At 34.1% G+C, this 14,082-nt stretch overlaps 1 protein-coding gene across 2 annotated transcripts in view; it reads left to right on the top strand.

Moving 5' to 3' along the window:
• The first annotated feature begins 873 nt into the window (after nucleotides 1-873).
• Nucleotides 874-14,082, top strand: part of LOC128025739 (ras-related protein Rab-26-like) — a 48,788-nt gene continuing 35,579 nt past the window's right edge. For both annotated transcript variants that reach the window (XM_052612277.1, XM_052612278.1), the window contains exon 1: nucleotides 874-990. In XM_052612277.1, coding sequence (XP_052468237.1) covers nucleotides 883-990 — 108 coding nt within the window. In that variant the 5' untranslated portion in view covers nucleotides 874-882. The remainder of the gene's footprint in view (nucleotides 991-14,082) is intronic.

Below are 14,082 nucleotides of genomic sequence, written 5' to 3'. Positions count from 1 at the left end.
AGTATTCTCTTTATTTACTGATTATAGTGATTACTAGAATATTTGAATTTCACTAACCATTTAAGACAAAATTACATATTCCATTCCTAGCTAGGCTCCAGTTGTTGAATATACACTAATTACCATTAGATTACTTAATAATATTGAAAGATAAGTACTAATAACATTTACAGTAGATGATAGTAAGTTTTTACTATTACGCTTTAAAGGGGAAAATGGCTTGCCATACATCTGTATGGATGTGAGCATAAATAGTTTGCCAGCATAAACATGACAACTGTGTTATACATTTTATATTTCATAGCTCTGATGATTGTGTGCAGCTTCACTAGTTTGTGGCTGTTATTTGTGCTACAGCAGTATTTAAACACAACGCAATGCTATCCAGCCGCCCCATATGGATGAGAATTACACGCTCTGTTTGAGTGAAGTTAAGCGTGTGCTCTAATTGAACAGCTGTGTCAATACAGATAAACTGGAGCACAGCAACTGGGTTATCCAGCCTGACACAAGTGTGCTCACTTACTTACATTCTGCACTGAAGTATTCTGATTTCTCCAGCCACATTCTGTATATTAAGATGTTTCGAGCTTTGCACGTTTAAGCTGAACTGTTTAGGTCACTGGTTTAGTGTACTAAATGTGTAGTTTTGTCCTAATCTCATCTCTCTGCCAGCAAACCCTCTCTTCCCGCTCCGATATTCCTGCCTTTAAAAAGTCTTTTTACAGAGACATCCTGTAGTTTGCTTAAAGCACTGATGGAAAGATGAGAAGTTGTTTGTATCTTAATAGAGTGAATAAGAGGCAGGGGAAACGAGAGAATAGATGATGATGGGATAGATTGTGTTCTGCTCCATCTTTCACATGTCGTTCTCTCCAGGTGATGCTGGTTGGTGACTCTGGGGTGGGGAAAACCTGTCTGCTGGTTCGCTTTAAAGATGGAGCGTTTCTAGCTGGGAGCTTCATCTCAACCGTCGGTATAGACTTCAGAGTGAGTACACAATAAGAAATACATGCATTAATGCACATACACTTTTTTTTCTAATGCATCAGAGGATTGCATTGAAATACATAACTGAAAGTTGAGTATTATAACAATGCACTGTCGAATAGGACTCATTTAAGTAAAAATCAATTGGTTAATAACATGAAATGATGGGGCAGACAGTTCTTTAGTCCTTATGAGCACTAAAAGGCTTGTGCTTAGCTACAATGGAGCAGCAAAACCATAAGATGTTACATCTGGCAATAAAATAGACCAATTCTGTGTCTCGTTTCTTTTATATCAATAAGAAGAAACCGTCATTATCTCTCGAAGCTCCTCAGGGCTTTTATTTTCAGAACAATTGTTAAGAGCACTACAGACAGACGACGCGGACTGATGAATGATTTGGCGTTCCTGAGACCGCTGTGCATCATTTCAGCTCTTCCATTACTTCAGTACAGCCAAAGGCAAAGAAAGCTTTTCACAAACCCAGTGCTTTATCATTTACGTGAACGAATCCACAGGACATGACAAAGTGTCTTTGTTTTCGGACTGCTTTGGTCAATGAAAATCTGAAAGGGTTTCTATAAAGGATTCACTATAGATGGACAGTGACTGGAGTTTACAGATCTTTTTGTATTTCATAAGCTTTTACGTTTTTTAATCAATAGTTATATGCTATTGAGCTGTTCTTTCAATCATATCCCCACTCTCTATCTTTAAATAATTTAATTCTCATAATGCATTCAAAGTCTGTGTACTCTATTTGCATTTCACATAATTCTTATTTTGTAAGACATACGTGTTTTTCAACTAAAACCATACTGTATCTGATAAGCAACTTCTCAATAATGAATTAATGTGGGAAAATGTGTACTATGGTATTACTGCATCTATCCCTTTTTTATAAATTAAAATAAGAAGTTATTTGAGAAATACACATGAACCACACTTAAAGCAATAACTGATTATATATATATATATATATATATATATATATATATATATATATATATGAATATATTGTAATATGAAATTTATACAAACTTATTATATAATAAATGGAAATTAAATTCCTTTAAATTTATAACTCATGATCAAAAACAGTCCAGTATGTAGGTTTGTATAAAGAATGTAAGTAATAATAAATAAAAAAATTCTAACGAAACAACATAAATATTACTCTTAAAAGTTTTCAAACTAAATTAATTAATTTCACTTGCATAAAATTCATTCCCAAAAGTGTGTAAGATATGATGAGAAAGCTGAATAGAGTTTACGAATGTTTTTGAGACTATTATAACTTCATAGATAATTTAAAAAAAAAGCATTTTTTGACCCCTTATGGGACTCCATACATATCCGGGTCAAAATGACCCGAAAACAAAACATGTAACATTTTCTTTTTTAAAAAGTCATATCACTTCAGAAAATATTGTATAAAATCTGAAAAAAAGTTTTCTTCCCTTACTAAAAACTATGTATTTGTTTTAGAAATTTTCATGCATCTCTTCTAGGTCAAAATTGACCTGAATGCATTATAAGGTTTCCCAAACTCTCCTGTCTAAATCTGTAGTCCCGAAACACCAGTTTGCCATTGTTTGAAGCAGTAATTGACTTGTCGGATTGACAGAAGCAGTGTTTGTGAGGCTGTGCTCTCTATGCAGTGATACAGAGGAGAGACTTTGTGCTGTAATTGAGCCGTTTCTTCTGTAATCCCTGTTATCCTCTCACACACTCCATTTCATTGTCTTTGAATCAAGCTAAATGTTGCTCTCAGAATTTGTACTTGTCCTAACTAACTATACATTATTCTGCATATTACATGACTTTGTTAAATAAATGAACTTGAAGCATTAATGAAATATGCGAATGCAGTCTGACAGATCTTTATGAATTTTAATGCATTAGCAAAACATTCAGGACAGTAATATTATAGCTGCTGAATGTGGAATGAAAAGAAGCTGTTGATGTGTCACTTGTGCTCTTTCTGTCTTTGGAGTTAATAGTAAATTGATTTTACATACACATCTTCCCAGTGTATAATAGTCTGCCGGACTAAAAAGTGACCGTAATAAAGTCTTCATCTTAGTTATTGATCGACAATATCTGTGGCATGCTGTTGATTATTACAGAAAATAATGTTGACGGTCAGTTTTTGATCGTAAAGGAAACAGAGGAACAGAACTGTGAATGTAAAAGAGCATGGAACGCCTAGCAAATATAATATGTACAAAATACAAATATGTTTGTTTTCTTAGAGTTCAAAACTTCCAGTTTTAAAAACTTTTGTCAAACTTTAGTTTGGGGTCCAATTCTCTCTATTAACTACAACTTTTACGACAATAAACTATTTTTTTTTTTTGCTGCTTATGAATAGTTAGGTAGTTATTAAGTTTAGTTATGGGGTAGGATTAAGATATCTACAATATGAGCATGCAAAATAATGCATTAATATGTGCTTTATAATTGCTAATAAACAGCCAAGTAATATGCATGCTAATAAACAACTAGTTAATCTTAACTAGTTCAACTTTTGACTCTGTATTGCCTTGAACTCTTCTTAAATCCTATGACTCTCCTCATTATTATAGATATTTTGATTTCTCTACTGTCAATGAAAAAAAAAAAAAAATACAGCCATGGCTTCAGAAGCCCATTCATGACATAAGACAAGAGTGTAGGCGTGCGAGTTTGAAGATAGATAAACTTCAGATATCTTTTTTTTTTTTTTTCAGACAATGTCTTAAACAATTTTCAGACAATGTCTTAAACAGTATCAGAGTACTGGTGCAAAGTAAGCTCAGAGGAAATACATGTCAGATTAAATTGCACAAAATGCACATGGGCTGTTGATACCTTTTTTTAAACACAGTTGTTGTCTTTTTAAATCCTGCTCCAAGTGCTTCATTAGAATTCTCCACTGATTTTTGTGAACGGTTTAGAAATGGCTTTTCATCAGAGCTCCCGATATCTTTTCCGACCTGTGTCCCCTTCACAACTTTATGATATTATTCTTAGTATGAATCCCTCATTTTGTCACTCGGATGTCCTGACTTCTCAGATTTTTAAAGAGGCTTTTCCAGCCTTAAGTCAAGTTATTACTGCTAATATCAATATATCCTTTACAAATGGAATTGTACAAGCTTCTTTTAAACATGCTATAGTCCAACCACTGTTTAAAAATGTAAACTGTTTAATAATCAGCATGACCTAAATAACTATAAACCCATTTCTAAATGCTCTTTAATCTCAAAAGTTTTGGAAAAAGTTGTTTATTCTCAGATCTGATCTTACTTATGTACTTTTAATATTTTTTGACACATTTCAGTTTGGGTTTAGAGAATTTCATGGTATTAATTCTTCCCTCTTGAAGAATGATATTTTACTTTCCCTTGACTCTGGCTCTTGCTGCATCCTAATCATGCTTGATTTAAGTGCAGCATTTGATACAATAGATCATGACATCGTTCTTCAAAGACTTGATCAGGTAGCTGGTTTCCAGGGATCTGTGCTGAACTGGTTTGCTTCTTACCTTAAGAACGTATCTTTTTCTGTGAATTGTGGGAATTGTTTCTCATCTCGGGCTCAAATCTCCAATGGCGTTCCTCAGGGCTCTATTTTGGGTCCTCTCCTTTTCTCCTTTATTTGATCATATTATTTCTTTGCCGACGACACTCAACTTTATTTTTCTGTTAAAAACAAGAACTGTTCTGTGTCTAATCTGTTTGCATGTCTTCAGGAATTTAAATGCTGGATGGACTTGATTTAGTTTTACAGTTGAATAAGGATAAAACGGAAATAATGGTTTTTGGTCCAACAACTGTGCATTGCCAAGCAGCTTGGCCCTCTGTCATCAAATAAGCAGATAAGTGCTGTTGTGAAAAGTAGTTTCTTTCAATTAAGATCAATTGCTAGAATCAAGAGGATGCTTTCCATGAAGGGCCTTCAAACAGTAATTTGTGCGTTTATAACTTCAAGGTTGGACTACTGCAACTCACTTTATCTGGGCTTTATTAGTCCTTATAAAGCACATATTCTACATCTCTATTTAGGTGTTTATTGAGGCAAAAGTCTTAGTTATTTGTTTGTTAATAGCGCAAACTGAACCTTAAATTAAAGTGTGACTGAACACATTGAGGGAGTGTTTAGTTTGAATTTTCGGTCACACTTTATTTTAGGGTCCAATTCTCACTAATAACTAACCATTAACTATGACTTTTGCCTCAATTAACTCCTTATTTGCTGCTTATTAATAGTTTATAAGGTAGTTGTTAAGTTTAGGGTATTGGGTAGGATTATGGATGTCATGCATTATATGTACTTTACAAGCACTAATAAACAGCCAATATGTTAATAATAAACATGCTAATAAGCAACTAGTTATTAGTGTGAATTGGACCCTATACTAAAGTGTTACCAAATTTTTTTTATTTGGGAATGTCGCTTTGTTCTCTGAGCCAATTTTTTGGTATCATTGAGATACTTTTATAGTTGGTGTAATATTTTAAATTAAATTTTATTTTCAGTTTTTTATTTAAATTTTAGTAATTGTATTGTATTCTTGTAATTTGTATTAGTTTATTCGTTTATTAGTTTTATTAGTTAGTTTATTTGTACTTTTATTTAGTTAAACATTCATATTATTTAAAAAAATGTTTTTATTATTATTTTTGGATGTTTTTTTAGTTTTAGTTAATTTTAATAACACTGCTCTGAACCATACCAATAAGTATAAACTTGTATAAACATTTATAAACATGAATATAAAATATTGCATGAACAATGTGTAAATAATATTTTTGAACGAGTAACTTGGAATGAACGTTCTATTAACGTTGCTGCATGAACGTTCATGTTCATAACTTCAGAACCTTTGCAGAACTTTCTGAAAACATTCCCTGTTAGCGGGACACATTGTTTGAAAAATAAAACCTTAAAACTTGACCAAGCTGATATAACTGCTTGTCTGTGCAAGATTATATTTAATCTAACATTCAATGTAATGTAAATGGCAACAGAGGCAGCATTTAAGGCATCATAGACTCACCTTTGTCCATATTTTAAGCATTGAGAAGTCATTTATATTAATGGTCTTTACAGAATCTCATTTCTCTTGTTGTGAGTCGAGTCTCTCAGGAGCTTCACTTGTGCACCGTTCAGAAATCGGTCATTAAAGAACATGTAATGTACAGCTTTAAAAGTTCTGGAGGAGAGCTATAATGTGTGTAGCTTTTCATGCAGCGTTTTAAATTCCCTGTCTGTCCTGAATGACTGATAGTCCTGCCCTTTAGTTGATTTAATCTGCACACATGAGCCCGGTGTGATCTCCAGCTCGATGTATTCATAAACGCACTCAGAGCAGAGCTGTAGGTGTAGTACGCTTTCAGTGTTGCATCTGCTGAAATACCAGAGCGCTTCACACCACTCGATTGCATTTGAGAGTCCCGAGTCACGGCTTGTGTTTCGTGGCTTATACTTATCAAGATGCTTGCTGTACTGAAATTGTGCTTTCTGATTGCTTGCACCACTGGCAGAGAAAATTAGGCTATTTTTCCTCTGTGCCTGGATGCATAAAACGTGAAATATGAAGTCCAATCCAGTTCCTCTTTGCACCAATCACTCGTGAGACTCCAGATTACTTGCATGCATGCTTTTAATTAACTAAAAGCCATTGTGCATTGGTGACTATATATATATATTCAAAAAACATTTCTGATTATTTTCAGTGTTCAAAAGCAGTTGTGCTGCCAGATATTTCTGTGGAAACAAATTTTTTAGGATTCTTCGATGAATAGGACAGCATTTATTTGAAATAGAAATCTTTGTCACATTATAAATATCTTTTCTGTCACTTTTGGTCAATTTAATGAGTCCTTGATGAATAAAAGCATTAATTTATTTCAGAAAAAACATGTTATAAATAATCAGACTGATGTCTTGTAGACTAAAATTAGTTGTGCATTGCCTCTTAACATAATTGCAATCTAAACACTTAATTGCAGGAATCTTTTTTTATGTAAGTGAAGGAGTATTATAGTTAGCTGTCTTATTTTGCATTGGTTTCCGTCAGAGAAAGACATGATAACGCTGTAAAAGCTGTCAGTTGCCTGAACAGAAAAACATTACTGAATTATGAGAACACAGATCATTTCAACAGATCATTTTTCTGTCGTTTTGTATCTGCTCTATTGCATTTCTCTGCTTTAGAAACACTCCTGCAGTGAAGGACGCAAAGATGGAAAGAGGGAATATGAGAAATGCATGTAGTAGTCCATTATATATGATATATGTAAGTGTTTTGTTAGTCCTTTCGCTCTGTTTTTGAGGCTGGTCATTGTCTGACAGACTGCAGAAACTCTCCTTTTTTCCCCGCTGGGACTAAGAATGCACGTCCTCCTCGTGCCTGTCTGAAAACATCTCCAAATGCTTTCACAGACTATTGATCTGCAGGAATACACACGCAATCCCACGTGGACAAACACACGATTACACACTCACAGAGGAGCCTTATATACAGAGGAATAGATGGAGTTACTACAGCACACAATCAAAGCTTTATACTCCTATATGTAGTGATATTCTTATATTTCTTCAACATACATGACCTTGACTCATCATAATGCAGGCTGTACTATTTTCTGTCCTTTCTTTATTCTCATCTGGCTCAAACCTCCCAACAAAATGACTTTCTACATTCGGCTTTTGTCTAGTATCTCCTGTCTATTATTCCCAGTCAGAGTTTATTGCAGAATATGATGTTACACACTTACAAGAAGCACTGTGGCGATAAGAAACTTGAGAAATATGTTGCTGTTATAATGGTACATTTGCAAATAACTATGGGGTAAATAAAAGAAGAATTGGAAATAATGTCTATTAGTAAATCTTTTGTCCAAAACATTCAAAGAAATGCTGTCTTTGTATTTAAATTTTTTCACCCGTGAAGAATCAGTACAAAATCTGAGATTGAAAATCACACAGTTTTTGTTTCCTCTGTAAGATCTGAGAATATGGAGCGGTTGTGACCTCACTTGAATGCATACATACACGAATGCATAAATGCAACAATTAATGCATGTATAAATACATAAATAAATGCATAAATAAATGCATGCATGAATGCATAAATGCATAAAATACTTCCACAATAAATACACAAACAAATACATAAATGCATAAATAAATAAATCCACAAATAAATAAATAAATAAATACATGTATACATACTTGAATGCATACATACACGAATGCACAAATGCAACAATTAATGCATGAATACACACATAGATAAATGCATGCATAAATGCATAAATCAATGCATACATGAATGCATGAATACATAAATGCATAAAAATATGTCCACAATAAATACACAAACAAATACAGAAATGCATAAGTAAATTAAAAAAATATAAAAAAAACTAAAATAAAATAAAAGCATAAATGCATACATGCATAACTGAATTAATGCATAAATAAATACATAACTGCGGAAATAATTAAATAAATGGATAAATAAATTGAAATACAGTTTCATGCTTCTATCAATTAATTTGTTTGGTTCCATCCAGTGAAATATGTTATAAAATCTTTATGATTGGGCTGTTGTCTTGATGCAGTATATTCATTTGATACAATGTACTGTAGATGCCACAGTAAATGTTGTAGTTTTAATGTTTGTTTTGCCTTCCTGTAAAACCTCAAATCTGCCTGATTGTAACAGGTTTGGCTGATGGTTCCCGGCACAATGTGTTTTAGTTTAAAGTTGAATGAGTCCCCGCAGTGTTTATTGCAGCAGATCTGCGCGCTGCCCTTGAGTCTAGTAAACATTTCTGCTCCATAACCACAAAACTGTTTATTTTAGATGTGCTGATGCGCTGTTGGTTTTTTAATATGACTTCTGCAATGCCTAGAGATCTCTAAATGCTCATTAAGTATTGCTAAAGTGTTGTTTAGACAGTAAATCATTCAGTTATCAGTCCTCCAGCTCCAGAAGCACTAACTGCCTTCGGTGACTGGACAGAATCACCTGGAGAAACAATATGGTGCTTATTCACACCGAGAAAACATGCCTCTCGTTCTTCTGAGCTATTGTCTCCAATTTCACATGTTTGTAACAACAACAAAAGGTTATTTTGATGGTTACAACTGCATCTGTCTGAAATAAATCTTAAATAAACAAAAAAAAAAAAATATATTTTATATAAATATTTTTTTGGGGGTGTTATAATTTTAATTCCAGTTTAGGTTACTATGTGAATGATCAATGATTATGTACACTGTTCATTTTCATGTTTTGGCTAATTGTCCGAGTGTCTCTGACCTGTGGAGCGTGCTGTATAGTCTGTGAATGTGGGGGTGTTTTGCATGTTTTTAGCGTGTTTGCGTGTGGCTCTCTCTAAAGCAGAGTAAATCAGAGCGACATTAACGTTCAGATCAAACACAGACCTCGGCTTTAGAAAGCAGCGCTGCTGGAAATGAGTTCAGACAGCAATACCTAATAACCTTTTAAACACATTTGTTTCACCGGTTATAAATATTTTCCGTTTTCAGAATGTTTGCGTCAGTGAAATAAAACCAGGACTTTGAAGGTTTTCCAGCAGACGGTGAGGGAATGTCCCAGGTTTGTGTCTGATAGCAGCTCTGTTGATCTTTATTGGAGCTAATGAGGGCTCTTCAGCGGATCTCTCTACGGGACGAGCCCAGATGGTGTGTGTGTGTGTGTGTGTGTGTGTGTGTGTCGTTTCATCAGCACCTGTGCAGGAATCTTGTAAAGCTGCTTGAACAGAAGTTCAGCAATTGGGAACACCGTTTGGAGATTTATTAGTTATATGTATATTGAGATTTATGACTTATTCTTTAGATTTATGAGACAAGACTAAATAAAAAGCTGATTTTCTTTTGGGGTACCGCTGTATATGGAAGACTATTTCTGCCACAGATTAAAAAATAAATTAATAAATGAATGTAATTGGCAGTTTATATCTCACAATTCTGAGTTTACATCCGGAAATTCAGTTTTATTTTTATATATTTTTTTCACCACAGAATAATTTTCTGATAACTGAGAAAAAAGACAAAAATTTGAGATTGAGAAAAGTCACAATTACCTTTTTGTTTTAATCCACAATTTTCTATAACTTTTTATATATTTGCAAAAAGGTTGCATTTATTTGTTTTGATGTAGTATTGCGGTATGGTATTATAGTGTATTATTACACTGTAAAAAATGGTTGTTGGTGCAGAAAGTTGTTAATAATGACTACTGAAGAACTGAACTATTTCAGTCTTTTTACCTCAAAAATTCATATTTCTTTCAATTTTACTTGCTGTTTGTTTGTGAAATTTGCTAGAAATTTCTGAGTGAAAATAGTTTAAATAAAAAATAGCCATTTTTAAAAAAATATATTATATATCTATTCTATGTGTTATATAAAAGATGAATAAATGTTATGTTTTATGTTAATGAAGTCCTGTTCAATTCTGTTTGAAATTGCATGTTATTGATCTTACAATGAACACGTCATGTTAAAAACCTTAGTTTACTTTTCTAGATCTAGAGAAAAATGTTCACTTGTTCTTTTTTCTTTTTTGATAATCAGTTTCACTTGGCTGTACATCATAATATGAAAATAAAAAATCAGTTGCCGTTACATTGTAACTTTAAGGTGAAGTAACAACAACAGTCAGAAAAAAATTGAAAAACACTTATGGAAAACTGAAATATGTTTTTAATACTTGACTTGCATTATAATTGGGGAAACTAAAATGTGACATAATTGTTTAATATCCTCATTTAGGAAGATCTGAAGTAATCCAGCATTGCAAATGTGATCATGTGGTTCTCTAGCAGTCTTTGTCCAGTATGAGTGTTGTGTGACTGCTGTCTTTTATCATCTCGCAGCAATACATGGATCTGATCAGCGGGAGTCTGATGGATGTTTAATGCTAAAGGAACCAAGCGCTTGTGGTGTTTAACCAGTCGTGTGCATCTGTTTCAGCATATGTGCGCCTCACTGCTCGCTTTACTGACAAACCCTGACACTTCCGCTCACATATGCTGTGTAATTTCTGGATCTCTCTTCTGCAGACTGAAGTAATCCTATCACGAGTGTCATCCGTCAGACAGACAGCGTGTTGGAAACCGACATGCTGTCAGAGCCAAAGATAAAGCCGCCGTCTCAGTCTTAAACCCTGTGTCCTCTGAAGCAGGCACAGACGTAAAGATATTGTGACAGCGTGTGTGAGTCTGTGATGTAACATGAAATTGAGCTGTAAGAGAAGTGGAATTGCAAAAAAACATTTACAACTATTTAAACTCGTCCCTTCCACTGAATGCTAATAATTCTTAAGATTAATTTAACCGGTTTACTGTTGACACAGATGCTGGAAACCTTTCTTTCTTCTGGAAAACACACAAATAAAAAAGGATCATTTAAAGAATGTTGGAAACCAAACACAGACATTTCTTAAAATATCAGCTTTTATGTCCCTCAAAAGAAAGTCATACAAGTTTGGAGCAACTTATAAATGGGTCAATGACTGGATTTTCATTTTCAGTTGAACTGTCCCTCCCTGAAAATAACAAACGTGTCGTTTAATCAGTTTTATTTTGGTTTTATTAAATGCATATCGAGCTGAGATTTCATTTTAAGATAAAATATAATAAGTCCATTATTGAATTTTATTGAATGTGAAAATATTTACATATTTATTTCTAACAAAACATAAAAGCAGCCTAAAAACTAAATAAAACTAAATAAATACATTTGACTTGTTTTAATTTTTAGATGAATAAGTTGCTGCAGTGTCTTGTCAATCAACAAAATTCAGGCCCCAAAGTTTGTGAGATATTGGGAAAAGGCTGAATATGGGTCACACATGTTTTTGGACACTAATATAACTTAATAGATCATTTAACCAAAGTATTTTTTTACATTGATGATAGCCCAAACATACCCGGGTCAAAAATGACCCGAGCATGAAATGTGTTTTTTTCAATGAACAGATCTCTTTAAAAATAGCTTAAAGATAAAATAATATCTCTCTCTCTCTCTCTCTCTCTCTCTCTCTCTCTCTCTCTCTCTCTCTCTCTCTCTCTCTATATATATATATATATATATATATATATATTAGAAATGTTTATGTATCTTTTCCAGGTCAAAATAGACTGTAGGGTTAAAATGTATCTTTTTCCTGAGTCCCCGACCCGTGTCTGTTATATAAAAGCATTTCAATGTTTGGATAGTTCTCTGTGTTTCTGTGTAACACTCAGAACCATTGACCTGTGATGCCAACAAGCTGAAAGATGGTCCTGCAAAGATTTCCATTTCATTTTAACTCGATGTTGACTAATATTTCCATGATTCTGTGCCCTGGCAGATTCTGAAAAGCAGTCAAAGTGTGTCCAAAGTGATTTTGCTTGGAAGTTTATGCCATGAATAGGTCTTTTATGTGTTTCACAGTCTCCGCTGCTGCATTGAAAGCAGAAACTTTGGCAGGTCGGCATCTTTTGAAAATGCCACTCGGTGCAAATGGTCTTTGTAGTTTGACCCGGTGTGGGTCGCATCCTCAGACTCCATGTTCTGACAAGCTCTTGATTTCCACAGATAGCTGTTCCCTGGTGTCCTCCAGCACGCATGTGATCAGTGCTTTCTTCAGTCATTCGAGCTGAAAGATCAGCAAAGGAGGTTCAGCTCTGCATGTGCTTGACGAGAGATCAGAACACAGTGCTTCAGCTTATTTCTGTGCATCATTTGAGCAGTTTTAGGGCGAGAGGGAGGCCCGGTGATTGACTGATCCTGTAATGATCAGATGGTGTTGATTAATTGGGATGGGGTCTGAGGGAGAACACACTCTTCTGAAGACGTTGTACTTAGACATTTAAACCAAACAATGTGTTCTTTAAGTAACTGTCTCTCTTGTAAAAGAAAAAGGGTCTGGAAATCCACACGGGAATGAATGAAACTAGATTTCAGAGCTCTTTGCGTCTCGGGTCTGTCTTGATTTGTCTCTAAATAAAGGTCAGTAGCTCAGTGTTTTCACCCATATACACAGTTTTTTATGGTAACCATAGTTTCTGGCAGAATACCATAGTTACTGTGGTTATTTTTATTACAATATAGCAACCGCTGTCATCAAAGCAAAAGATAAATCCAAAGCTTCTCTCACTTGGAGATCCTTCATTCATTATTATGATTTCGGAGATGTTTAGGCAGAAGAGGGACGTCATGTGACATTAGCTGTGATATGAACAACCGTTTTGGCGAAAAAACACTTAAACAACATTACCACAGGCCTATTAATACTGAAGCCCTCGTTTCATTTTACAGTAAAGTTTTATGTAAATTATTTATGCAAAGTATTTATGTTAGCTATATGTGTAGGTTTATATATGTTGTTATAACAAACAAACGTGTTAGCAATTTGTTAATTCAAGTTACCAACATGTTAGCAACTTCTACACGAGAGACATTCATGAGCTTTAGATGTTTTTTCACCTCGTTTGATTGACAGCATGAAATCGGTCTTGAGCACTGACTGTTTTAAAACAATCTGTTGTTGCAGATAATTGCTTTTATTGGACGACATATTGATGCATCCCTAATTTTAAACAAATCTCTTTTGAATTGTTGTGTGCATTGATTAGTGTACTATTGCAGAAGTGTGAGAGATTCAGGCTGTACAGTATGTGTACGTGGAGAAGGACTCTCATTCATCTGTCAGGGTCTCTCTTTCACCTTAGCACAGAGAGAGATGACAGATTAGCAAGCTGCAGCTGCTCTAAAGCTAGTTTTAATGTCAAGGTCTGTTTGATAACATCAGCTTTGTCTTTAGTGATTTGACTGACTGGTAATTGAAAATGAAAGACCCATTGCATTTTTTCTTTTCTTTTCTTTTCTTTTCTTTTCTTTTCTTTTCTTTTCTTTTCTTTTTCTCTCCAAATACGGCCATCAATTTAAAGCTGACTCATTAGTTCAGTATTAGTCCTTCATACACTGATTTAACATGTTTATGTGTGTTTTCTGGGTTGTTGTACAACATCTTTCAGACTGGACTCGATAAAACATAAACAAATGGAGTGAACTTCACACT

This window comes from Carassius gibelio, chromosome A12 (genome assembly GCF_023724105.1).
Source record: "Carassius gibelio isolate Cgi1373 ecotype wild population from Czech Republic chromosome A12, carGib1.2-hapl.c, whole genome shotgun sequence".
NCBI lineage: Eukaryota > Metazoa > Chordata > Actinopteri > Cypriniformes > Cyprinidae > Carassius > Carassius gibelio.
Note: the sequence above shows the minus strand (reverse complement) of the source record. Positions and strands in the feature narration are given on the sequence as shown.